General features: G+C 50.9%; 1 protein-coding gene across 1 annotated transcript in view; it reads right to left on the bottom strand.

The window, feature by feature from the left end:
* Window positions 1–61: 61 nt before the first annotated feature.
* The window catches only part of PMPCA (peptidase, mitochondrial processing subunit alpha), a 62,467-nt gene continuing 34,597 nt past the window's right edge, over window positions 62–27,931 (bottom strand). Inside the window, exon 13 of the mRNA XM_068249120.1 lies at window positions 62–2,964. Coding sequence (XP_068105221.1) covers window positions 2,795–2,964 — 170 coding nt within the window. The 3' untranslated portion in view covers window positions 62–2,794. The remainder of the gene's footprint in view (window positions 2,965–27,931) is intronic.

Below are 27,931 nucleotides of genomic sequence, written 5' to 3'. Positions count from 1 at the left end.
GGGCTGGGAGGCGGGTAGAAGGCAGATAAGCTGCGATTGGGACAAATAATAAAACAAAGAGTTTCAAAACTTTCCGTTTAATCTAAAAATCTGAATTGAACAAGACGAAGCATAATTCACAGACACTGAGCGGTATTGTGTGGCCGCCAATGAGGTGCTTATTCACTGAACGCTTCTGTGGAGAGTCCCGGAAATCTCCCGGGGGGAGGGAGGGAGAAGCAATTGTTGGTAGTCGGGATTTCCCCTTCTTTCTGGGTCATATCAGATCATGCTGAGGGAGTATGAATGTTGTTTTTAGACATACCCTAGTATATGTGCACTAATTAGTGATGCAAAAACTTTGGTACATTTCAAATCTGTACTTTGTGCAGTGTGTTGAAATGACCTCTTCAGCAGGCTCAGGACAGTAGCTTTTTATAGCTGGAGGGTGGGAGTTCCTTCCCCAGCACAGAGCAGTTAACCTGACCCCACCCACCTCCTCCCACTGCTTACAGAGATCAACTGTTTGTGACGTGCACTACAACTTTATATCAGTCATTTTTGCCTCGCATTGCTCTCTCTGCCATAAAAAAAAACATTTCCCATTACTCCTTTAAGGGTTTAGTTACACGAAGAGCAGAGAGGAACTGCAGGACTTGCTTATGTGACTCAGCAGAGCTGTAGTACCGGCCACAAAGAGTTGAGGCCTGTTTGTTCACTAGGTGCAAATTTGTGCAATTTTTTTCAACACATAAATTAGCACAGCAATGAATTGCTGTGAGCCAGTTTCTATTAGATGCAAAAATCACACGCAGGAAAAAACGGATAACCATGTTGCTATTTTTGAATGTCAACTGTTTTTGCAAACAATAACAATGAGACTGCGCATTTAAATATTGCATATATGTGTATGCGATTTTGCATGTATTCTTCAAGTGGAAACGTAGCAGAAGTAGGAGGTGGGCGGATCACCTTTGTATTCACAGTGAAAGATTGGCTGGACTCCCGCCTAGTGGTGGACAGGATAGGGGAGGAGTTTAGACAGAGTAGAGTCTGCTACTGACCCTAACTAAGCGGCCTCTGACATTGGGGCAAAACCTCAGCACTGCACATTCACCTAAGCAAAGAAAATATAAGTGGTTTACATGCAACACAACACTTTGTCCGTTGTGCTTACCAGGATACAGTATATGCATTACAAGAGCATGAACAGTGATTTCATAAATCCAGGACTGTATGTGTCAAAGGACACCCGAGGCGGATATAAACTAATGAAATAATCAATTGCATCTATCTTCCTTCTCCTAAAAATGACTTTTTAAGATATTCTACAGTTTTATTTTATGTTTAAATCTACTTTTTAAGTTGTAACTGTTTTATTGTTTTTGCTCAATGACACATTCATTGAAGTATGCCAGAGCTAAAATCTATGAACTACTGACCCTTTTTATCTCTTTCCTGCTCTCAGAAGCCATTTTCTGCTAGGAAAGTGTTTTATAGTTGGAATTTCTTATCAGGGAGGGTCACACTGTAGTCACTTCCTGTCTGAGTCAGCCACTTACATACCTGATGTTTAACTCTTTCAGGTAGAGAAAGAAAAAAAGGAACACAGCATAGTTATTTGTGTGCTAGGCAATGTACATACACGTCTATCTCATTATGTCACCTCGGGTATCCTTTAAAGTGTAACTGTCGGGCATGAAATAAAAAATCAATTCATTTTTATCGGGTAAACAAGTAATAAGGATGCTAACCCGGCAATCCAAAAGTTAAAATCTCTATTACTTTTCTTGTTGATAAATTATTATTCCCCAGTTTACATGACTCTTATTTGGTACAAACAAAATTTGGTACACAAAAAGGAAGTTGCAGGGCATGCTGGGTTGTGCTTTTTTGCTTCTCTACTTCCCCTCAGACTAAACTACAACACTCCGATTGGCTGAAACCTCTTTCCCTCCTGTTTTCCCCTCCCACACCTCTGTTCCTCTCTGATTGGCCAATATTTCTCATGCTGAGACAATGCACTTTCTATAGTGGAGGGCAAGCAATGCTTACACAATCAGGCAGTGGGGAGGAGGGAGGAAATTGCATCAGGACTTGTACATGTGTTATGTAAGAGAGGGGGGAGATGGGGGAGGGAGAGAGAGAGATTTTTTTTTTTCTGAGATAGTATGGCTGACAGCTCCTCTTTAATAATCCCAGTGTCTAGTACAAACAGAAAAGCTCCCACTGCAGCGCTTGTATGAGATTTCCATCACACCAACTGACCATGCAACAACCATTGTCCTACCCTCACTATATTCTGATATGAGCCAGGAAATTGCAGACTAGTAGCACCTCAGCCACGCATCGCAGGGACGCTAGATGTGATATGTCCCCCCCCCTCCCGCAGGTCCTCCGGGATCCCCAGAAATGCTCCAGTAAGCCGGGCCTTGTGCGTTCATTATTGGTTCGGCCTCTGTATTGGACACACATTCACACACACAACAGATATAATTCAACAAATAAGAGATTGCACACACTGAACTACCGGCGGCAGCAGCCCGTCGGTTCTGCCTCAATCACCACCTTCTCCCGCAGGCAGAGCCCCGACATCACTGCGGCACAAGGCTGCCCGGTGTGTATCGACCAATGTGCACTTCAGCTAATAGCAACCAATCATGACCTGAAAATCAAGGACGTCTCCGCCCAGTCACTGGGAGCCACGCCCCCTCCAGCAGTCCTCTGAACACACAATACAGTCCTGGCACGGTATGGGCGGAGCTCACAGCGGCACCGCTACAGTCAGATCAGTTCAGCGTCCCGAGCACAGCGCCTATCGGAACAGCCGGTATGACCTGGGCAGGCGTCCATCTTTACTGGAGAGAGCGGTCTGGATCTGATCGTAGTCTGGCAGCTCTGACAAGTCCCCCAGCGCCGCCACGGCTGGCTTATTCCTCAGCATCTTGGTGGCCACCCGCTTGATGTCGCTGGCTTTCACATTTTCTGCAAACCGCAAAGAAATGATGTCAGTATAACCTTAAAATGGAGAACTTTTTCCTGAAAAATAAATCCTTCTGGAGATAAATTAGCTGATTGAGCATCTGAAAAGAGAGAGGTAACTAGGCCCCGCCCATACAGTCAAATTAACTGACTGAACTCAACTGCTTCTGGTCATGTGATCAAAATTTCAAGACAGGATTTAGCAGGTACAGAAACCTCATTCGGATCCAAGATGAAAAACTAACTATAACAAGTAACTTGTCTATATATCTTATCTAAAGTTTGCAGCAAATCTAGCTGCAAACAGCTTCAACAGTTTATGATTATTTATTCCTGTGATACAGTGAGGGCAGCCATGTTCTGTTTGTCATCATTACACAGGAAATCTGCAACTGCATCTCCACCCCTCAGCCTGTGAAAAATTAACTCCCCCCTCCCCTCTGCTTCTGAAATCTCTGGCTAGTAACTTCTTCCTCCTCCTGCCCAGACTGAGCTCCCATAAGCCCTTGCTACATGGGTCTGAGTGCCTTGGCGTTTTGGAGAAGTTGTGGGCGAGGCTTGTTTAGTTTATAGGGTATTAGAGTATTAAAACAAAAAAAAAAAAAGCATTTGGCTTGAGGAATGCCCTATAAACAATAGGAAAGGAACACAATTATGCAATGAATAAAAGTTCATCTCAGATCCACTTTAAAGGATTCCACAACTGACATGTGGCATAATGAGATAGACATGGTATAGTGCCTAGCACACAAATAACTAGGCTGTGTTCCTTTTTTTCTTTCTCTGCCTGAAAGAGGTAAATATCAGGTATGTAAGTGGCTGACTCAGTCCTGACTCAGACAGGAAGTGACTACAGTGTGACCTTCACTGATAAGAAATTCCAACTATAAAACACTTTCCTAGAAGAAAATGGCTTCTGAGAGCAAGAAAGAGATAAAAAAGGGGGAATTTCTTATCAATGAGGGTCACACTGTAGTCACTTCCTGTCTGAGTCAGGACTGAGTCAGCCACTTACATACCTGATATTTACCTCTTTCAGGCAGAGAAAGAAAAAAAGGAACACAGCCTAGTTATTTGTGTGCTAGGCACTGTACATACACGTCTATCTCATCATGTCACATGTCAGTTATGGTATCCTTTAACAGACTGATATTTTTTGATCTGTGAATAAATAACTAAATAGGCACAATAGTGTGGCCGTGATCAATTATATTCAGTAGAAGTTTTACTTTTCTTGAAGAGGTCACGCTTCCGATCACTGTTCCTTGTGTGGTTAAATCCAGCCAACAGGCCGCTTTATGCTCATAAAAATGAAAACCGATTGGTGGAATGTAAACATTACACCGGAAGCATCAGCTCATTTACTACACAGCGGGCCTACAAATGTACACGAATGATGATGTCACCGGTGAGCTGGCAGCAGGGTGCGCGAATGACGGCTCCCCCTGCTGACGCTTTAATTCCCGTAGCGGCTCGGAGGGAGAAATAATTTGGGGTCTGGGTGCGGCGATTGCCGTAACCCTGAATTACCCTTGCATGGGGCGTGCACTATGGCCGCGTCCAGCTTCGGCGAGCTGAAATGACCTGCATTGCTACAATTCCCCATATACCGTGCTGGTGTGTCTACAGCATATATGTCAAACTCCGGCCCGCGGGCCAAATCTGACCCTCAGACATTACATTTGGCCCTCAAGTGGTTTCCCCACTTTGCATTAAGTTTGGCCCGCTCTAGACCACCAGGGAAGCTATATGGGGAGGTAGGGGGAAAGCACTAAACACCAGGGAACTGTATCGGGGAGGGTGGAGGCCACTAGACACCAGGGAGCTGTATAGTGGAGGGAGGGGGTCCATTAGACACCTGAGATCTTTATAAGGGAGGGAGGTGGCCAGTAGACATTGAGGTTGGCCTGCGACTTGGTCCCAGTGTACAATTTTGGCCCACTTTGTATTCGAGTTTGACAACCCTGCTCTACAGGCAGCCTCCAGTACCTGTCATTATTACAGCCTAGGCTGTCCTGGCGTGGTCAATCCCACTTACAGGCAGCCTCCAGTACCTGTCATCACAGCCTAGGCTGTCCTGGCGTGGTCAATCCCACTTACTGGCAGCCTCCATTATGCGAGTACCTGTCATTATCACAGCCTAGGCTGTCCTGGCGTGGTCAATCCCACTTACTGGCAGCCTCCATTATGCGAGTACCTGTCATTATCACAGCCTAGGCTGTCCTAGCGTGGTCAATCCCACTTACTGGCAGCCTCCATTATGCGAGTACCTGTCATTATCACAGCCTAGGCTGTCCTGGCGTGGTCAATCCCACTTACTGGCAGCCTACATTATGCGAGTACCTGTCATTATCATAGCCTAGGCTGTCCTGGCGTGGTCAATCCCACTTACTGGCAGCCTACATTATGTGAGTACCTGTCATTATCACAGCCTAGGCTGTCCTGGCGTGGTCAATCCCACTTACAGGCAGCCTCCATTATGCGAGTACCTGTCATTATCACAGCCTAGGCTGTCCTGGCGTGGTCAATCCCACTTACTGGCAGCCTCCATTATGTGAGTACCTGTCATTATCACAGCCTAGGCTGTCCTGGCGTGGTCAATCCCACTTACTGGCAGCCTCCATTATGCGAGTACCTGTCATTATCACAGCCTAGGCTGTCCTGGCGTGGTCAATCCCACTTACTGGCAGCCTCCATTATGCGAGTACCTGTCATTATCACAGCCTAGGCTGTCCTGGCGTGGTCAATCCCACTTACTGGCAGCCTACATTATGCGAGTACCTGTCATTATCACAGCCTAGGCTGTCCTGGCGTGGTCAATCCCACTTACTGGCAGCCTACATTATGCGAGTACCTGTCATTATCACAGCCTAGGCTGTCCTGGCGTGGTCAATCCCACTTACTGGCAGCCTACATTATGCGAGTACCTGTCATTATCTCAGCCTAGGCTGTCCTGGCGTGGTCAATCCCACTTACTGGCAGCCTCCATTATGCGAGTACCTGTCATTATCACAGCCTAGGCTGTCCTGGCGTGGTCAATCCCACTTACAGGCAGCCTACATTATGCGAGTACCTGTCATTATCACAGCCTAGGCTGTCCTGGCGTGGTCAATCCCACTTACAGGCAGCCTACATTATGCGAGTACCTGTCATTATCATAGCCTAGGCTGTCCTGGCGTGGTCAATCCCACTTACTGGCAGCCTACATTATGTGAGTACCTGTCATTATCACAGCCTAGGCTGTCCTGGCGTGGTCAATCCCACTTACTGGCAGCCTACATTATGTGAGTACCTGTCATTATCCCAGCCTAGGCTGTCCTGGCGTGGTCAATCCCACTTACTGGCAGCCTACATTATGCGAGTACCTGTCATTATCACAGCCTAGGCTGTCCTGGCGTGGTCAATCCCACTTACTGGCAGCCTACATTATGCGAGTACCTGTCATTATCACAGCCTAGGCTGTCCTGGCGTGGTCAATCCCACTTACTGGCAGCCTACATTATGCGAGTACCTGTCATTATCACAGTCTAGGGCTGTCCTGGCGTGGTCAATCCCACTTACTGGCAGCCTACATTATGCGAGTACCTGTCATTATCACAGCCTAGGCTGTCCTGGCGTGGTCAATCCCACTTACTGGCAGCCTACATTATGCGAGTACCTGTCATTATCACAGCCTAGGCTGTCCTGGCGTGGTCAATCCCACTTACTGGCAGCCTACATTATGCGAGTACCTGTCATTATCACAGTCTAGGGCTGTCCTGGCGTGGTCAATCCCACTTACTGGCAGCCTACATTATGCGAGTACCTGTCATTATCACAGCCTAGGCTGTCCTGGCGTGGTCAATCCCACTTACTGGCAGCCTACATTATGCGAGTACCTGTCATTATCACAGCCTAGGCTGTCCTGGCGTGGTCAATCCCACTTACTGGCAGCCTACATTATGCGAGTACCTGTCATTATCACAGCCTAGGCTGTCCTGGCGTGGTCAATCCCACTTACTGGCAGCCTCCATTATGCGAGTACCTGTCATTATCACAGCCTAGGCTGTCCTGGCGTGGTCACACCCACTTACTGGCAGCCTCCATTATGCGAGTACCTGTCATTATCACAGCCTAGGCTGTCCTGGCGTGGTCAATCCCACTTACTGGCAGCCTACATTATGCGAGTACCTGTCATTATCACAGCCTAGGCTGTCCTGGCGTGGTCAATCCCACTTACAGGCAGCCTACATTATGCGAGTACCTGTCATTATCACAGCCTAGGCTGTCCTGGCGTGGTCAATCCCACTTACTGGCAGCCTACATTATGCGAGTACCTGTCATTATCACAGCCTAGGCTGTCCTGGCGTGGTCAATCCCACTTACAGGCAGCCTACATTATGCGAGTACCTGTCATTATCACAGCCTAGGCTGTCCTGGCGTGGTCAATCCCACTTACAGGCAGCCTCCATTATGTGAGTACCTGTCATTATCACAGCCTAGGCTGTCCTGGCGTGGTCAATCCCACTTACAGGCAGCCTCCATTATGTGAGTACCTGTCATTATCACAGCCTAGGGCTGTCCTGGCGTGGTCAATCCCACTTACTGGCAGCCTACATTATGCGAGTACCTGTCATTATCACAGCCTAGGCTGTCCTGGCGTGGTCAATCCCACTTACTGGCAGCCTACATTATGCGAGTACCTGTCATTATCACAGCCTAGGCTGTCCTAGCGTGGTCAATCCCACTTACAGGCAGCCTACATTATGCGAGTACCTGTCATTATCATAGCCTAGGCTGTCCTGGCGTGGTCAATCCCACTTACTGGCAGCCTCCATTATGCGAGTACCTGTCATTATCACAGCCTAGGCTGTCCTGGCGTGGTCAATCCCACTTACTGGCAGCCTACATTATGCGAGTACCTGTCATTATCACAGCCTAGGCTGTCCTGGCGTGGTCAATCCCCCTTACAGGCAGCCTACATTATGCGAGTACCTGTCATTATCACAGCCTAGGCTGTCCTGGCGTGGTCAATCCCACTTACAGGCAGCCTACATTATGTGAGTACCTGTCATTATCACAGCCTAGGCTGTCCTGGCGTGGTCAATCCCACTTACTGGCAGCCTCCATTATGTGAGTACCTGTCATTATCACAGCCTAGGCTGTCCTGGCGTGGTCAATCCCACTTACAGGCAGCCTACATTATGTGAGTACCTGTCATTATCACAGCCTAGGCTGTCCTGGCGTGGTCAATCCCACTTACTGGCAGCCTCCATTATGCGAGTACCTGTCATTATCACAGCCTAGGCTGTCCTGGCGTGGTCAATCCCACTTACTGGCAGCCTCCATTATGCGAGTACCTGTCATTATCACAGCCTAGGCTGTCCTGGCGTGGTCAATCCCACTTACTGGCAGCCTCCATTATGTGAGTACCTGTCATTATTATAGCCTAGGCTGTCCTGGCGTGGTCAATCCCACTTACTGGCAGCCTACATTATGCGAGTACCTGTCATTATCACAGCCTAGGCTGTCCTGGCGTGGTCAATCCCACTTACTGGCAGCCTCCATTATGTGAGTACCTGTCATTATCACAGCCTAGGCTGTCCTGGCGTGGTCAATCCCACTTACTGGCAGCCTCCATTATGCGAGTACCTGTCATTATTATAGCCTAGGCTGTCCTGGCGTGGTCAATCCCACTTACTGGCAGCCTACATTATGCGAGTACCTGTCATTATCACAGCCTAGGCTGTCCTGGCGTGGTCAATCCCACTTACAGGCAGCCTACATTATGCGAGTACCTGTCATTATCACAGCCTAGGCTGTCCTGGCGTGGTCAATCCCACTTACAGGCAGCCTCCATTATGCGAGTACCTGTCATTATCACAGCCTAGGCTGTCCTGGCGTGGTCAATCCCACTTACTGGCAGCCTCCATTATGTGAGTACCTGTCATTATCATAGCCTAGGCTGTCCTGGCGTGGTCAATCCCACTTACTGGCAGCCTCCATTATGTGAGTACCTGTCATTATCACAGCCTAGGCTGTCCTGGCGTGGTCAATCCCACTTACTGGCAGCCTACATTATGCGAGTACCTGTCATTATCACAGCCTAGGCTGTCCTGGCGTGGTCAATCCCACTTACAGGCAGCCTCCATTATGCGAGTACCTGTCATTATCACAGCCTAGGCTGTCCTGGCGTGGTCAATCCCACTTACTGGCAGCCTCCATTATGTGAGTACCTGTCATTATCATAGCCTAGGGCTGTCCTGGCGTGGTCAATCCCACTTACTGGCAGCCTCCATTATGTGAGTACCTGTCATTATCACAGCCTAGGCTGTCCTGGCGTGGTCAATCCCACTTACTGGCAGCCTCCATTATGTGAGTACCTGTCATTATCACAGCCTAGGCTGTCCTGGCGTGGTCAATCCCACTTACTGGCAGCCTCCATTATGCGAGTACCTGTCATTATCACAGCCTAGGCTGTCCTGGCGTGGTCAATCCCACTTACTGGCAGCCTACATTATGCGAGTACCTGTCATTATCACAGCCTAGGCTGTCCTGGCGTGGTCAATCCCACTTACAGGCAGCCTCCATTATGCGAGTACCTGTCATTATCACAGCCTAGGCTGTCCTGGCGTGGTCAATCCCACTTACTGGCAGCCTACATTATGCGAGTACCTGTCATTATCATAGCCTAGGCTGTCCTGGCGTGGTCAATCCCACTTACTGGCAGCCTCCATTATGCGAGTACCTGTCATTATCACAGCCTAGGCTGTCCTGGCGTGGTCAATCCCACTTACAGGCAGCCTCCATTATGCGAGTACCTGTCATTATCACAGCCTAGGGCTGTCCTGGCGTGGTCAATCCCACTTACTGGCAGCCTCCATTATGTGAGTACCTGTCATTATCACAGCCTAGGCTGTCCTGGCGTGGTCAATCCCACTTACTGGCAGCCTACATTATGCGAGTACCTGTCATTATCACAGCCTAGGCTGTCCTAGCGTGGTCAATCCCACTTACTGGCAGCCTCCATTATGTGAGTACCTGTCATTATCACAGCCTAGGCTGTCCTGGCGTGGTCAATCCCACTTACAGGCAGCCTACATTATGCGAGTACCTGTCATTATCACAGCCTAGGCTGTCCTGGCGTGGTCAATCCCACTTACTGGCAGCCTCCATTATGTGAGTACCTGTCATTATCACAGCCTAGGCTGTCCTAGCGTGGTCAATCCCACTTACTGGCAGCCTCCATTATGTGAGTACCTGTCATTATCACAGCCTAGGCTGTCCTGGCGTGGTCAATCCCACTTACTGGCAGCCTCCATTATGTGAGTACCTGTCATTATCACAGCCTAGGCTGTCCTGGCGTGGTCAATCCCACTTACAGGCAGCCTCCATTATGCGAGTACCTGTCATTATTATAGCCTAGGCTGTCCTGGCGTGGTCAATCCCACTTACAGGTCAGGCAGCCTACATTATGCGAGTACCTGTCATTATCACAGCCTAGGGCTGTCCTGGCGTGGTCAATCCCACTTACTGGCAGCCTCCATTATGTGAGTACCTGTCATTATCACAGCCTAGGCTGTCCTGGCGTGGTCAATCCCACTTACTGGCAGCCTCCATTATGTGAGTACCTGTCATTATCACAGCCTAGGCTGTCCTGGCGTGGTCAATCCCACTTACTGGCAGCCTCCATTATGTGAGTACCTGTCATTATCACAGCCTAGGCTGTCCTGGCGTGGTCAATCCCACTTACTGGCAGCCTCCATTATGTGAGTACCTGTCATTATCACAGCCTAGGCTGTCCTGGCGTGGTCAATCCCACTTACTGGCAGCCTCCATTATGTGAGTACCTGTCATTATCACAGCCTAGGCTGTCCTGGCGTGGTCAATCCCACTTACTGGCAGCCTACATTATGCGAGTACCTGTCATTATCACAGCCTAGGCTGTCCTGGCGTGGTCAATCCCACTTACTGGCAGCCTCCATTATGTGAGTACCTGTCATTATCACAGCCTAGGCTGTCCTGGCGTGGTCAATCCCACTTACAGGCAGCCTCCATTATGCGAGTACCTGTCATTATCACAGCCTAGGCTGTCCTGGCGTGGTCAATCCCCCTTACAGGCAGCCTCCATTATGCGAGTACCTGTCATTATCACAGCCTAGGCTGTCCTGGCGTGGTCAATCCCACTTACTGGCAGCCTACATTATGCGAGTACCTGTCATTATCACAGCCTAGGCTGTCCTGGCGTGGTCAATCCCACTTACTGGCAGCCTCCATTATGTGAGTACCTGTCATTATCATAGCCTAGGCTGTCCTGGCGTGGTCAATCCCACTTACTGGCAGCCTCCATTATGCGAGTACCTGTCATTATCACAGCCTAGGCTGTCCTGGCGTGGTCAATCCCACTTACAGGCAACCTACATTATGCGAGTACCTGTCATTATCACAGCCTAGGCTGTCCTGGCGTGGTCAATCCCACTTACAGGCAGCCTACATTATGCGAGTACCTGTCATTATCACAGCCTAGGCTGTCCTGGCGTGGTCAATCCCACTTACTGGCAGCCTACATTATGCGAGTACCTGTCATTATCACAGCCTAGGCTGTCCTGGCGTGGTCAATCCCACTTACTGGCAGCCTCCATTATGCGAGTACCTGTCATTATCACAGCCTAGGCTGTCCTGGCGTGGTCAATCCCACTTACTGGCAGCCTACATTATGCGAGTACCTGTCATTATCACAGCCTAGGCTGTCCTGGCGTGGTCAATCCCACTTACTGGCAGCCTACATTATGCGAGTACCTGTCATTATCACAGCCTAGGCTGTCCTGGCGTGGTCAATCCCACTTACAGGCAGCCTACATTATGCGAGTACCTGTCATTATCACAGCCTAGGCTGTCCTGGCGTGGTCAATCCCACTTACTGGCAGCCTCCATTATGCGAGTACCTGTCATTATCACAGCCTAGGCTGTCCTGGCGTGGTCAATCCCACTTACTGGCAGCCTACATTATGCGAGTACCTGTCATTATTATAGCCTAGGCTGTCCTGGCGTGGTCAATCCCACTTACAGGCAGCCTCCATTATGCGAGTACCTGTCATTATCACAGCCTAGGCTGTCCTGGCGTGGTCAATCCCACTTACAGGCAGCCTACATTATGCGAGTACCTGTCATTATCATAGCCTAGGCTGTCCTAGCGTGGTCAATCCCACTTACTGGCAGCCTCCATTATGTGAGTACCTGTCATTATCACAGCCTAGGCTGTCCTGGCGTGGTCAATCCCACTTACAGGCAGCCTACATTATGCGAGTACCTGTCATTATCACAGCCTAGGCTGTCCTGGCGTGGTCAATCCCACTTACTGGCAGCCTCCATTATGCGAGTACCTGTCATTATCACAGCCTAGGCTGTCCTGGCGTGGTCAATCCCCCTTACAGGCAGCCTCCATTATGCGAGTACCTGTCATTATCACAGCCTAGGGCTGTCCTGGCGTGGTCAATCCCACTTACAGGCAGCCTACATTATGCGAGTACCTGTCATTATCACAGCCTAGGCTGTCCTGGCGTGGTCAATCCCACTTACTGGCAGCCTCCATTATGCGAGTACCTGTCATTATCACAGCCTAGGCTGTCCTGGCGTGGTCAATCCCCCTTACAGGCAGCCTCCATTATGCGAGTACCTGTCATTATCACAGTCTAGGGCTGTCCTGGCGTGGTCAATCCCACTTACTGGCAGCCTACATTATGCGAGTACCTGTCATTATCACAGCCTAGGCTGTCCTGGCGTGGTCAATCCCCCTTACAGGCAGCCTCCATTATGCGAGTACCTGTCATTATCACAGCCTAGGGCTGTCCTGGCGTGGTCAATCCCACTTACAGGCAGCCTACATTATGCGAGTACCTGTCATTATCATAGCCTAGGCTGTCCTGGCGTGGTCAATCCCCCTTACAGGCAGCCTCCATTATGCGAGTACCTGTCATTATCACAGCCTAGGGCTGTCCTGGCGTGGTCAATCCCACTTACAGGCAGCCTACATTATGCGAGTACCTGTCATTATCATAGCCTAGGCTGTCCTGGCGTGGTCAATCCCACTTACTGGCAGCCTCCATTATGCGAGTACCTGTCATTATCACAGCCTAGGCTGTCCTGGCGTGGTCAATCCCACTTACTGGCAGCCTCCATTATGTGAGTACCTGTCATTATCACAGCCTAGGCTGTCCTGGCGTGGTCAATCCCCCTTACTGGCAGCCTCCATTATGCGAGTACCTGTCATTATCACAGCCTAGGCTGTCCTGGCGTGGTCAATCCCACTTACTGGCAGCCTCCATTATGCGAGTACCTGTCATTATCACAGCCTAGGCTGTCCTGGCGTGGTCAATCCCACTTACAGGCAGCCTCCATTATGCGAGTACCTGTCATTATCATAGCCTAGGCTGTCCTGGCGTGGTCAATCCCACTTACTGGCAGCCTCCATTATGCGAGTACCTGTCATTATCACAGCCTAGGCTGTCCTGGCGTGGTCAATCCCACTTACTGGCAGCCTCCATTATGTGAGTACCTGTCATTATCATAGCCTAGGCTGTCCTGGCGTGGTCAATCCCACTTACTGGCAGCCTCCATTATGCGAGTACCTGTCATTATCATAGCCTAGGCTGTCCTGGCGTGGTCAATCCCACTTACTGGCAGCCTCCATTATGCGAGTACCTGTCATTATCACAGCCTAGGCTGTCCTGGCGTGGTCAATCCCACTTACAGGCAGCCTCCATTATGCGAGTACCTGTCATTATCACAGCCTAGGCTGTCCTGGCGTGGTCAATCCCACTTACTGGCAGCCTCCATTATGCGAGTACCTGTCATTATCACAGCCTAGGCTGTCCTGGCGTGGTCAATCCCACTTACTGGCAGCCTCCATTATGCGAGTACCTGTCATTATTATAGCCTAGGCTGTCCTGGCGTGGTCAATCCCACTTACAGGCAGCCTACATTATGTGAGTACCTGTCATTATCACAGCCTAGGCTGTCCTGGCGTGGTCAATCCCACTTACAGGCAGCCTCCATTATGCGAGTACCTGTCATTATCACAGCCTAGGCTGTCCTGGCGTGGTCAATCCCACTTACTGGCAGCCTCCATTATGCGAGTACCTGTCATTATCACAGCCTAGGCTGTCCTGGCGTGGTCAATCCCACTTACTGGCAGCCTCCATTATGCGAGTACCTGTCATTATTATAGCCTAGGCTGTCCTGGCGTGGTCAATCCCACTTACAGGCAGCCTACATTATGTGAGTACCTGTCATTATCACAGCCTAGGCTGTCCTGGCGTGGTCAATCCCACTTACAGGCAGCCTCCATTATGCGAGTACCTGTCATTATCACAGCCTAGGCTGTCCTGGCGTGGTCAATCCCACTTACTGGCAGCCTCCATTATGCGAGTACCTGTCATTATCACAGCCTAGGCTGTCCTGGCGTGGTCAATCCCACTTACTGGCAGCCTACATTATGTGAGTACCTGTCATTATCACAGCCTAGGCTGTCCTGGCGTGGTCAATCCCACTTACTGGCAGCCTCCATTATGCGAGTACCTGTCATTATCACAGCCTAGGCTGTCCTGGCGTGGTCAATCCCACTTACTGGCAGCCTACATTATGTGAGTACCTGTCATTATCACAGCCTAGGCTGTCCTGGCGTGGTCAATCCCACTTACTGGCAGCCTCCATTATGTGAGTACCTGTCATTATCACAGCCTAGGCTTTCCTGGCGTGGTCAATCCCACTTACTGGCAGCCTCCATTATGCGAGTACCTGTCATTATCACAGCCTAGGCTGTCCTGGCGTGGTCAATCCCACTTACAGGTCAGGCAGCCTACATTATGCGAGTACCTGTCATTATCACAGCCTAGGCTGTCCTGGCGTGGTCAATCCCACTTACTGGCAGCCTCCATTATGCGAGTACCTGTCATTATCACAGCCTAGGCTGTCCTGGCGTGGTCAATCCCACTTACTGGCAGCCTACATTATGTGAGTACCTGTCATTATCTCAGCCTAGGCTGTCCTGGCGTGGTCAATCCCACTTACTGGCAGCCTACATTATGCGAGTACCTGTCATTATCACAGCCTAGGCTGTCCTGGCGTGGTCAATCCCACTTACAGGCAGCCTACATTATGCGAGTACCTGTCATTATCACAGCCTAGGCTGTCCTGGCGTGGTCAATCCCACTTACTGGCAGCCTCCATTATGCGAGTACCTGTCATTATCACAGCCTAGGCTGTCCTGGCGTGGTCAATCCCACTTACTGGCAGCCTCCATTATGCGAGTACCTGTCATTATCACAGCCTAGGCTGTCCTGGCGTGGTCAATCCCACTTACTGGCAGCCTCCATTATGCGAGTACCTGTCATTATTATAGCCTAGGCTGTCCTGGCGTGGTCAATCCCACTTACTGGCAGCCTCCATTATGTGAGTACCTGTCATTATCATAGCCTAGGCTGTCCTGGCGTGGTCAATCCCACTTACTGGCAGCCTCCATTATGCGAGTACCTGTCATTATCACAGCCTAGGCTGTCCTGGCGTGGTCAATCCCACTTACTGGCAGCCTACATTATGCGAGTACCTGTCATTATCACAGCCTAGGCTGTCCTGGCGTGGTCAATCCCACTTACTGGCAGCCTCCATTATGCGAGTACCTGTCATTATCACAGCCTAGGCTGTCCTGGCGTGGTCAATCCCACTTACTGGCAGCCTCCATTATGTGAGTACCTGTCATTATCACAGCCTAGGCTGTCCTGGCGTGGTCAATCCCACTTACAGGCAGCCTCCATTATGCGAGTACCTGTCATTATCACAGCCTAGGCTGTCCTGGCGTGGTCAATCCCACTTACTGGCAGCCTACATTATGCGAGTACCTGTCATTATTATAGCCTAGGCTGTCCTGGCGTGGTCAATCCCACTTACAGGCAGCCTACATTATGCGAGTACCTGTCATTATCATAGCCTAGGCTGTCCTAGCGTGGTCAATCCCACTTACAGGCAGCCTACATTATGCGAGTACCTGTCATTATCATAGCCTAGGCTGTCCTGGCGTGGTCAATCCCACTTACTGGCAGCCTCCATTATGTGAGTACCTGTCATTATCACAGCCTAGGCTGTCCTGGCGTGGTCAATCCCACTTACAGGCAGCCTACATTATGCGAGTACCTGTCATTATCATAGCCTAGGCTGTCCTGGCGTGGTCAATCCCACTTACTGGCAGCCTCCATTATGTGAGTACCTGTCATTATCACAGCCTAGGCTGTCCTGGCGTGGTCAATCCCCCTTACAGGCAGCCTACATTATGCGAGTACCTGTCATTATCATAGCCTAGGCTGTCCTGGCGTGGTCAATCCCACTTACTGGCAGCCTCCATTATGTGAGTACCTGTCATTATCACAGCCTAGGCTGTCCTGGCGTGGTCAATCCCACTTACAGGCAGCCTACATTATGCGAGTACCTGTCATTATCATAGCCTAGGCTGTCCTGGCGTGGTCAATCCCACTTACTGGCAGCCTCCATTATGTGAGTACCTGTCATTATCACAGCCTAGGCTGTCCTGGCGTGGTCAATCCCCCTTACAGGCAGCCTACATTATGCGAGTACCTGTCATTATCACAGCCTAGGGCTGTCCTGGCGTGGTCAATCCCACTTACTGGCAGCCTACATTATGTGAGTACCTGTCATTATCACAGCCTAGGCTGTCCTGGCGTGGTCAATCCCACTTACTGGCAGCCTACATTATGCGAGTACCTGTCATTATCACAGCCTAGGCTGTCCTAGCGTGGTCAATCCCACTTACAGGCAACCTACATTATGCGAGTACCTGTCATTATCACAGCCTAGGCTGTCCTGGCGTGGTCAATCCCACTTACTGGCAGCCTCCATTATGTGAGTACCTGTCATTATCATAGCCTAGGCTGTCCTGGCGTGGTCAATCCCACTTACTGGCAGCCTCCATTATGTGAGTACCTGTCATTATCTCAGCCTAGGCTGTCCTGGCGTGGTCAATTCCACTTACAGGCAGCCTACATTATGCGAGTACCTGTCATTATTATAGCCTAGGCTGTCCTGGCGTGGTCAATCCCACTTACTGGCAGCCTCCATTATGCGAGTACCTGTCATTATCACAGCCTAGGGCTGTCCTGGCGTGGTCAATCCCACTTACTGGCAGCCTACATTATGCGAGTACCTGTCATTATCACAGCCTAGGCTGTCCTGGCGTGGTCAATCCCACTTACTGGCAGCCTCCATTATGCGAGTACCTGTCATTATCACAGCCTAGGCTGTCCTGGCGTGGTCAATCCCACTTACAGGTCAGGCAGCCTACATTATGCGAGTACCTGTCATTATCACAGCCTAGGCTGTCCTGGCGTGGTCAATCCCACTTACAGGCAGCCTACATTATGCGAGTACCTGTCATTATCACAGCCTAGGCTGTCCTAGCGTGGTCAATCCCACTTACTGGCAGCCTCCATTATGCGAGTACCTGTCATTATCACAGCCTAGGCTGTCCTGGCGTGGTCAATCCCACTTACAGGCAGCCTACATTATGCGAGTACCTGTCATTATCACAGCCTAGGCTGTCCTGGCGTGGTCAATCCCACTTACTGGCAGCCTCCATTATGCGAGTACCTGTCATTATCACAGCCTAGGCTGTCCTGGCGTGGTCAATCCCACTTACTGGCAGCCTACATTATGTGAGTACCTGTCATTATCACAGCCTAGGCTGTCCTGGCGTGGTCAATCCCACTTACAGGCAGCCTACATTATGCGAGTACCTGTCATTATCACAGCCTAGGCTGTCCTGGCGTGGTCAATCCCACTTACTGGCAGCCTCCATTATGCGAGTACCTGTCATTATCACAGCCTAGGCTGTCCTGGCGTGGTCAATCCCACTTACTGGCAGCCTCCATTATGCGAGTACCTGTCATTATCACAGCCTAGGCTGTCCTGGCGTGGTCAATCCCACTTACAGGCAACCTACATTATGCGAGTACCTGTCATTATCACAGCCTAGGCTGTCCTGGCGTGGTCAATCCCACTTACAGGCAGCCTCCATTATGTGAGTACCTGTCATTATCACAGCCTAGGCTGTCCTGGCGTGGTCAATCCCACTTACAGGCAGCCTCCATTATGTGAGTACCTGTCATTATCACAGCCTAGGCTGTCCTGGCGTGGTCAATCCCACTTACTGGCAGCCTACATTATGCGAGTACCTGTCATTATTATAGCCTAGGCTGTCCTGGCGTGGTCAATCCCACTTACTGGCAGCCTCCATTATGCGAGTACCTGTCATTATCACAGCCTAGGGCTGTCCTGGCGTGGTCAATCCCACTTACTGGCAGCCTACATTATGCGAGTACCTGTCATTATCACAGCCTAGGCTGTCCTGGCGTGGTCAATCCCACTTACTGGCAGCCTCCATTATGCGAGTACCTGTCATTATCACAGCCTAGGCTGTCCTGGCGTGGTCAATCCCACTTACTGGCAGCCTCCATTATGCGAGTACCTGTCATTATCACAGCCTAGGGCTGTCCTGGCGTGGTCAATCCCACTTACAGGCAGCCTACATTATGCGAGTACCTGTCATTATCACAGCCTAGGCTGTCCTGGCGTGGTCAATCCCACTTACAGGCAGCCTCCATTATGTGAGTACCTGTCATTATCACAGCCTAGGCTGTCCTGGCGTGGTCAATCCCACTTACTGGCAGCCTACATTATGCGAGTACCTGTCATTATCACAGCCTAGGCTGTCCTAGCGTGGTCAATCCCACTTACTGGCAGCCTCCATTATGCGAGTACCTGTCATTATCACAGCCTAGGCTGTCCTGGCGTGGTCAATCCCACTTACAGGCAGCCTACATTATGCGAGTACCTGTCATTATCACAGCCTAGGCTGTCCTGGCGTGGTCAATCCCACTTACTGGCAGCCTCCATTATGCGAGTACCTGTCATTATCACAGCCTAGGCTGTCCTGGCGTGGTCAATCCCACTTACAGGCAGCCTACATTATGCGAGTACCTGTCATTATCACAGCCTAGGCTGTCCTGGCGTGGTCAATCCCACTTACTGGCAGCCTACATTATGCGAGTACCTGTCATTATCACAGCCTAGGCTGTCCTGGCGTGGTCAATCCCACTTACAGGTCAGGCAGCCTACATTATGCGAGTACCTGTCATTATCACAGCCTAGGCTGTCCTGGCGTGGTCAATCCCACTTACTGGCAGCCTCCATTATGCGAGTACCTGTCATTATCACAGCCTAGGCTGTCCTGGCGTGGTCAATCCCACTTACAGGCAGCCTCCATTATGCGAGTACCTGTCATTATCACAGCCTAGGCTGTCCTGGCGTGGTCACACCCACTTACTGGCAGCCTCCATTATGTGAGTACCTGTCATTATCACAGCCTAGGCTGTCCTGGCGTGGTCAATCCCACTTACAGGCAGCCTACATTATGCGAGTACCTGTCATTATCACAGCCTAGGGCTGTCCTGGCGTGGTCAATCCCACTAACAGGCAGCCTACATTATGCGAGTACCTGTCATTATCACAGCCTGTCCTGGCGTGGTCAATCCCACTTACTGGCAGCCTCCATTATGTGAGTACCTGTCATTATCACAGCCTAGGCTGTCCTGGCGTGGTCAATCCCACTTACAGGCAGCCTACATTATGCGAGTACCTGTCATTATCACAGCCTAGGCTGTCCTGGCGTGGTCAATCCCACTTACTGGCAGCCTCCATTATGCGAGTACCTGTCATTATCACAGCCTAGGCTGTCCTGGCGTGGTCAATCCCACTTACAGGCAGCCTCCATTATGCGAGTACCTGTCATTATCACAGCCTAGGCTGTCCTGGCGTGGTCAATCCCACTTACAGGTCAGGCAGCCTACATTATGCGAGTACCTGTCATTATCACAGCCTAGGCTGTCCTAGCGTGGTCAATCCCACTTACTGGCAGCCTCCATTATGCGAGTACCTGTCATTATCACAGCCTAGGCTGTCCTGGCGTGGTCAATCCCACTTACTGGCAGCCTACATTATGCGAGTACCTGTCATTATCACAGCCTAGGGCTGTCCTGGCGTGGTCAATCCCACTTACTGGCAGCCTCCATTATGTGAGTACCTGTCATTATCACAGCCTAGGCTGTCCTGGCGTGGTCAATCCCACTTACTGGCAGCCTACATTATGCGAGTACCTGTCATTATCACAGCCTAGGCTGTCCTGGCGTGGTCAATCCCACTTACAGGCAGCCTCCATTATGTGAGTACCTGTCATTATCACAGCCTAGGCTGTCCTGGCGTGGTCAATCCCACTTACAGGCAGCCTACATTATGCGAGTACCTGTCATTATCACAGCCTAGGCTGTCCTGGCGTGGTCAATCCCACTTACTGGCAGCCTCCATTATGTGAGTACCTGTCATTATCACAGCCTAGGCTGTCCTGGCGTGGTCAATCCCACTTACTGGCAGCCTACATTATGCGAGTACCTGTCATTATCACAGCCTAGGCTGTCCTGGCGTGGTCAATCCCACTTACAGGCAGCCTCCATTATGCGAGTACCTGTCATTATCACAGCCTAGGCTGTCCTGGCGTGGTCACACCCACTTACTGGCAGCCTCCATTATGCGAGTACCTGTCATTATCACAGCCTAGGCTGTCCTGGCGTGGTCAATCCCACTTACAGGCAGCCTCCATTATGCGAGTACCTGTCATTATCACAGCCTAGGCTGTCCTGGCGTGGTCAATCCCCCTTACAGGCAGCCTACATTATGCGAGTACCTGTCATTATCACAGCCTAGGCTGTCCTAGCGTGGTCAATCCCACTTACTGGCAGCCTACATTATGCGAGTACCTGTCATTATCACAGCCTAGGCTGTCCTGGCGTGGTCAATCCCACTTACTGGCAGCCTCCATTATGTGAGTACCTGTCATTATCACAGCCTAGGCTGTCCTGGCGTGGTCAATCCCACTTACAGGCAGCCTCCATTATGCGAGTACCTGTCATTATCACAGTCTAGGGCTGTCCTGGCGTGGTCAATCCCACTTACTGGCAGCCTCCATTATGCGAGTACCTGTCATTATCACAGCCTAGGCTGTCCTGGCGTGGTCACACCCACTTACTGGCAGCCTCCATTATGTGAGTACCTGTCATTATCACAGCCTAGGCTGTCCTGGCGTGGTCAATCCCACTTACTGGCAGCCTCCATTATGCGAGTACCTGTCATTATCACAGCCTAGGCTGTCCTGGCGTGGTCAATCCCACTTACTGGCAGCCTACATTATGCGAGTACCTGTCATTATCACAGCCTAGGCTGTCCTGGCGTGGTCAATCCCACTTACTGGCAGCCTACATTATGCGAGTACCTGTCATTATCACAGCCTAGGCTGTCCTGGCGTGGTCAATCCCACTTACAGGCAGCCTACATTATGCGAGTACCTGTCATTATCACAGCCTAGGCTGTCCTGGCGTGGTCAATCCCACTTACAGGCAGCCTACATTATGCGAGTACCTGTCATTATCACAGCCTAGGCTGTCCTGGCGTGGTCAATCCCACTTACAGGCAGACTACATTATGCGAGTACCTGTCATTATCACAGCCTAGGCTGTCCTGGCGTGGTCAATCCCACTTACTGGCAGCCTCCATTATGCGAGTACCTGTCATTATCACAGCCTAGGCTGTCCTGGCGTGGTCAATCCCACTTACAGGCAGCCTCCATTATGCGAGTACCTGTCATTATCACAGCCTAGGCTGTCCTGGCGTGGTCAATCCCACTTACAGGCAGCCTCCATTATGCGAGTACCTGTCATTATCACAGCCTAGGCTGTCCTAGCGTGGTCAATCCCACTTACTGGCAGCCTCCATTATGTGAGTACCTGTCATTATCACAGCCTAGGCTGTCCTGGCGTGGTCAATCCCACTTACTGGCAGCCTCCATTATGCGAGTACCTGTCATTATCACAGCCTAGGCTGTCCTGGCGTGGTCAATCCCACTTACAGGTCAGGCAGCCTACATTATGCGAGTACCTGTCATTATCACAGCCTAGGCTGTCCTGGCGTGGTCAATCCCACTTACTGGCAGCCTACATTATGCGAGTACCTGTCATCATCACAGCCTAGGCTGTCCTGGCGTGGTCAATCCCCCTTACAGGCAGCCTACATTATGCGAGTACCTGTCATTATCACAGCCTAGGCTGTCCTGGCGTGGTCAATCCCACTTACAGGCAGCCTACATTATGCGAGTACCTGTCATCATCACAGCCTAGGCTGTCCTGGCGTGGTCAATCCCCCTTACAGGCAGCCTCCATTATGCGAGTACCTGTCATTATCACAGCCTGTCCTGGCGTGGTCAATCCCACTTACAGGCAGCCTACATTATGCGAGTACCTGTCATTATCATAGCCTAGGCTGTCCTGGCGTGGTCAATCCCACTTACAGGCAGCCTACATTATGCGAGTACCTGTCATTATCACAGCCTAGGCTGTCCTGGCGTGGTCAATCCCACTTACTGGCAGCCTCCATTATGTGAGTACCTGTCATTATCCCAGCCTAGGCTGTCCTGGCGTGGTCAATCCCACTTACAGGCAGCCTCCATTATGCGAGTACCTGTCATTATCACAGCCTAGGCTGTCCTGGCGTGGTCAATCCCACTTACAGGCAGCCTACATTATGCGAGTACCTGTCATTATCACAGCCTAGGGCTGTCCTGGCGTGGTCAATCCCCCTTACTGGCAGCCTCCATTATGCGAGTACCTGTCATTATCACAGCCTAGGCTGTCCTGGCGTGGTCAATCCCACTTACTGGCAGCCTCCATTATGCGAGTACCTGTCATTATCACAGCCTAGGCTGTCCTGGCGTGGTCAATCCCACTTACAGGCAGCCTCCATTATGCGAGTACCTGTCATTATCATAGCCTAGGCTGTCCTGGCGTGGTCAATCCCACTTACTGGCAGCCTCCATTATGCGAGTACCTGTCATTATCACAGCCTAGGCTGTCCTGGCGTGGTCAATCCCACTTACAGGCAGCCTCCATTATGCGAGTACCTGTCATTATCACAGCCTAGGCTGTCCTGGCGTGGTCAATCCCACTTACTGGCAGCCTCCATTATGCGAGTACCTGTCATTATCACAGCCTAGGCTGTCCTGGCGTGGTCAATCCCACTTACAGGTCAGGCAGCCTACATTATGCGAGTACCTGTCATTATCACAGCCTAGGCTGTCCTGGCGTGGTCACACCCACTTACTGGCAGCCTCCATTATGCGAGTACCTGTCATTATCACAGCCTAGGCTGTCCTGGCGTGGTCAATCCCACTTACTGGCAGCCTCCATTATGTGAGTACCTGTCATTATCACAGCCTAGGCTGTCCTGGCGTGGTCAATCCCACTTACTGGCAGCCTCCATTATGTGAGTACCTGTCATTATCACAGCCTAGGCTGTCCTGGCGTGGTCAATCCCCCTTACAGGCAGCCTCCATTATGCGAGTACCTGTCATTATCACAGCCTAGGGCTGTCCTGGCGTGGTCAATCCCACTTACAGGCAGCCTACATTATGCGAGTACCTGTCATTATCATAGCCTAGGCTGTCCTGGCGTGGTCAATCCCACTTACAGGCAGCCTACATTATGTGAGTACCTGTCATTATCACAGCCTAGGCTGTCCTGGCGTGGTCAATCCCACTTACTGGCAGCCTACATTATGCGAGTACCTGTCATTATCACAGCCTAGGGCTGTCCTGGCGTGGTCAATCCCACTTACTGGCAGCCTACATTATGCGAGTACCTGTCATTATCACAGCCTAGGCTGTCCTAGCGTGGTCAATCCCACTTACAGGCAGCCTCCATTATGTGAGTACCTGTCATTATCACAGCCTAGGCTGTCCTGGCGTGGTCAATCCCACTTACAGGCAGCCTACATTATGCGAGTACCTGTCATTATCATAGCCTAGGCTGTCCTGGCGTGGTCAATCCCACTTACTGGCAGCCTACATTATGCGAGTACCTGTCATTATCACAGCCTAGGCTGTCCTGGCGTGGTCAATCCCACTTACAGGCAGCCTCCATTATGTGAGTACCTGTCATTATCACAGCCTAGGCTGTCCTGGCGTGGTCAATCCCACTTACAGGCAGCCTACATTATGCGAGTACCTGTCATTATCATAGCCTAGGCTGTCCTGGCGTGGTCAATCCCACTTACTGGCAGCCTACATTATGCGAGTACCTGTCATTATCACAGCCTAGGCTGTCCTGGCGTGGTCAATCCCACTTACAGGCAGCCTCCATTATGTGAGTACCTGTCATTATCACAGCCTAGGCTGTCTGCGTAATCAATCCCACTTACTGGCAGCCTCCATTATGTGAGTACCTGTCATTATCCCAGCCTAGGCTGTCCTGGCGTGGTCAATCCCACTTACAGGCAGCCTACATTATGCGAGTACCTGTCATTATCACAGCCTAGGCTGTCCTGGCGTGGTCAATCCCACTTACAGGCAGCCTCCATTATGTGAGTACCTGTCATTATCACAGCCTAGGCTGTCTGCGTAATCAATCCCACTTACTGGCAGCCTCCATTATGTGAGTACCTGTCATTATCACAGCCTAGGCTGTCCTGGCGTGGTCAATCCCACTTACTGGCAGCCTCCATTATGCGAGTACCTGTCATTATCACAGCCTAGGCTGTCCTGGCGTGGTCACACCCACTTACAGGCAGCCTCCATTATGCGAGTACCTGTCATTATCACAGTCTAGGCTGTCCTGGCGTGGTCAATCCCACTTACTGGCAGCCTCCATTATGCGAGTACCTGTCATTATCACAGCCTAGGCTGTCCTGGCGTGGTCAATCCCACTTACAGGCAGCCTACATTATGTGAGTACCTGTCATTATCCCAGCCTAGGCTGTCCTGGCGTGGTCAATCCCACTTACTGGCAGCCTACATTATGTGAGTACCTGTCATTATCACAGCCTAGGCTGTCCTGGCGTGGTCAATCCCACTTACTGGCAGCCTCCATTATGCGAGTACCTGTCATTATCATAGCCTAGGCTGTCTGCGTAATCAATCCCACTTACTGGCAGCCTCCATTATGTGAGTACCTGTCATTATCCCAGCCTAGGCTGTCCTGGCGTGGTCAATCCCACTTACTGGCAGCCTACATTATGTGAGTACCTGTCATTATCACAGCCTAGGCTGTCCTGGCGTGGTCAATCCCACTTACTGGCAGCCTCCATTATGCGAGTACCTGTCATTATCACAGCCTAGGCTGTCCTGGCGTGGTCAATCCCACTTACTGGCAGCCTCCATTATGCGAGTACCTGTCATTATCACAGCCTAGGCTGTCCTGGCGTGGTCAATCCCACTTACAGGCAGCTACATTATGCGAGTACCTGTCATTATCACAGCCTAGGGCTGTCCTGGCGTGGTCAATCCCACTTACAGGCAGCCTCCATTATGTGAGTACCTGTCATTATCACAGCCTAGGCTGTCCTGGCGTGGTCAATCCCACTTACAGGCAGCTACATTATGCGAGTACCTGTCATTATCACAGCCTAGGCTGTCCTGGCGTGGTCACACCCACTTACTGGCAGCCTCCATTATGCGAGTACCTGTCATTATCACAGCCTAGGCTGTCCTGGCGTGGTCAATCCCACTTACAGGCAGCCTCCATTATGTGAGTACCTGTCATTATCACAGCCTAGGCTGTCCTGGCGTGGTCAATCCCACTTACTGGCAGCCTCCATTATGCGAGTACCTGTCATTATCACAGCCTAGGCTGTCCTGGCGTGGTCAATCCCACTTACAGGCAGCCTACATTATGCGAGTACCTGTCATTATCACAGCCTAGGCTGTCCTGGCGTGGTCAATCCCACTTACAGGCAGCTACATTATGCGAGTACCTGTCATTATCACAGCCTAGGGCTGTCCTGGCGTGGTCAATCCCACTTACAGGCAGCCTACATTATGTGAGTACCTGTCATTATCACAGTCTAGGCTGTCCTGGCGTGGTCAATCCCACTTACAGGCAGCCTACATTATGCGAGTACCTGTCATTATCACAGCCTAGGCTGTCCTGGCGTGGTCAATCCCACTTACTGGCAGCCTCCATTATGCGAGTACCTGTCATTATCACAGTCTAGGCTGTCCTGGCGTGGTCAATCCCACTTACAGGCAGCCTCCATTATGCGAGTACCTGTCATTATCACAGCCTAGGCTGTCCTGGCGTGGTCAATCCCACTTACAGGCAGCTACATTATGCGAGTACCTGTCATTATCACAGCCTAGGCTGTCCTGGCGTGGTCACACCCACTTACTGGCAGCCTACATTATGCGAGTACCTGTCATTATCACAGCCTAGGCTGTCCTGGCGTGGTCAATCCCACTTACAGGCAGCCTACATTATGCGAGTACCTGTCATTATCACAGCCTAGGCTGTCCTGGCGTGGTCAATCCCACTTACAGGCAGCTACATTATGCGAGTACCTGTCATTATCACAGCCTAGGCTGTCCTGGCGTGGTCAATCCCACTTACAGGCAGCCTACATTATGCGAGTACCTGTCATTATCACAGCCTAGGCTGTCCTGGCGTGGTCAATCCCACTTACAGGCAGCTACATTATGCGAGTACCTGTCATTATCACAGCCTAGGCTGTCCTGGCGTGGTCACACCCACTTACTGGCAGCCTACATTATGCGAGTACCTGTCATTATCACAGCCTAGGCTGTCCTGGCGTGGTCAATCCCACTTACAGGCAGCTACATTATGCGAGTACCTGTCATTATCACAGCCTAGGCTGTCCTGGCGTGGTCAATCCCACTTACAGGCAGCCTACATTATGCGAGTACCTGTCATTATCACAGCCTAGGCTGTCCTGGCGTGGTCAATCCCACTTACAGGCAGCTACATTATGCGAGTACCTGTCATTATCACAGCCTAGGCTGTCCTGGCGTGGTCAATCCCACTTACAGGCAGCCTACATTATGCGAGTACCTGTCATTATCACAGCCTAGGCTGTCCTGGCGTGGTCAATCCCACTTACAGGCAGCTACATTATGCGAGTACCTGTCATTATCACAGCCTAGGCTGTCCTGGCGTGGTCAATCCCACTTACAGGCAGCCTCCATTATGTGAGTACCTGTCATTATCACAGCCTAGGCTGTCCTGGCGTGGTCAATCCCACTTACTGGCAGCCTACATTATGTGAGTACCTGTCATTATCACAGCCTAGGGCTGTCCTGGCGTGGTCAATCCCACTTACAGGCAGCCTACATTATGCGAGTACCTGTCATTATCACAGCCTAGGGCTGTCCTGGCGTGGTCAATCCCACTTACTGGCAGCCTACATTATGCGAGTACCTGTCATTATCACAGTCTAGGGCTGTCCTGGCGTGGTCAATCCCACTTACTGGCAGCCTCCATTATGCGAGTACCTGTCATTATCACAGCCTAGGCTGTCCTAGCGTGGTCAATCCCACTTACAGGCAGCCTCCATTATGTGAGTACCTGTCATTATCACAGCCTAGGCTGTCCTGGCGTGGTCAATCCCACTTACAGGCAGCCTACATTATGCGAGTACCTGTCATTATCACAGCCTAGGCTGTCCTGGCGTGGTCAATCCCACTTACTGGCAGCCTCCATTATGCGAGTACCTGTCATTATCACAGCCTAGGCTGTCCTGGCGTGGTCAATCCCACTTACAGGCAGCCTCCATTATGTGAGTACCTGTCATTATCACAGCCTAGGCTGTCCTGGCGTGGTCAATCCCACTTACTGGCAGCCTACATTATGTGAGTACCTGTCATTATCACAGCCTAGGCTGTCCTGGCGTGGTCAATCCCACTTACTGGCAGCCTACATTATGCGAGTACCTGTCATTATCACAGCCTAGGCTGTCCTGGCGTGGTCAATCCCACTTACTGGCAGCCTACATTATGTGAGTACCTGTCATTATCACAGCCTAGGGCTGTCCTGGCGTG

The sequence above is a fragment of the Hyperolius riggenbachi genome, chromosome 8 (assembly GCF_040937935.1).
Source record: "Hyperolius riggenbachi isolate aHypRig1 chromosome 8, aHypRig1.pri, whole genome shotgun sequence".
NCBI lineage: Eukaryota > Metazoa > Chordata > Amphibia > Anura > Hyperoliidae > Hyperolius > Hyperolius riggenbachi.
The sequence above is the reverse complement of the archived record's forward strand: the minus strand, read 5'-3'. Positions and strand labels throughout refer to the sequence as shown.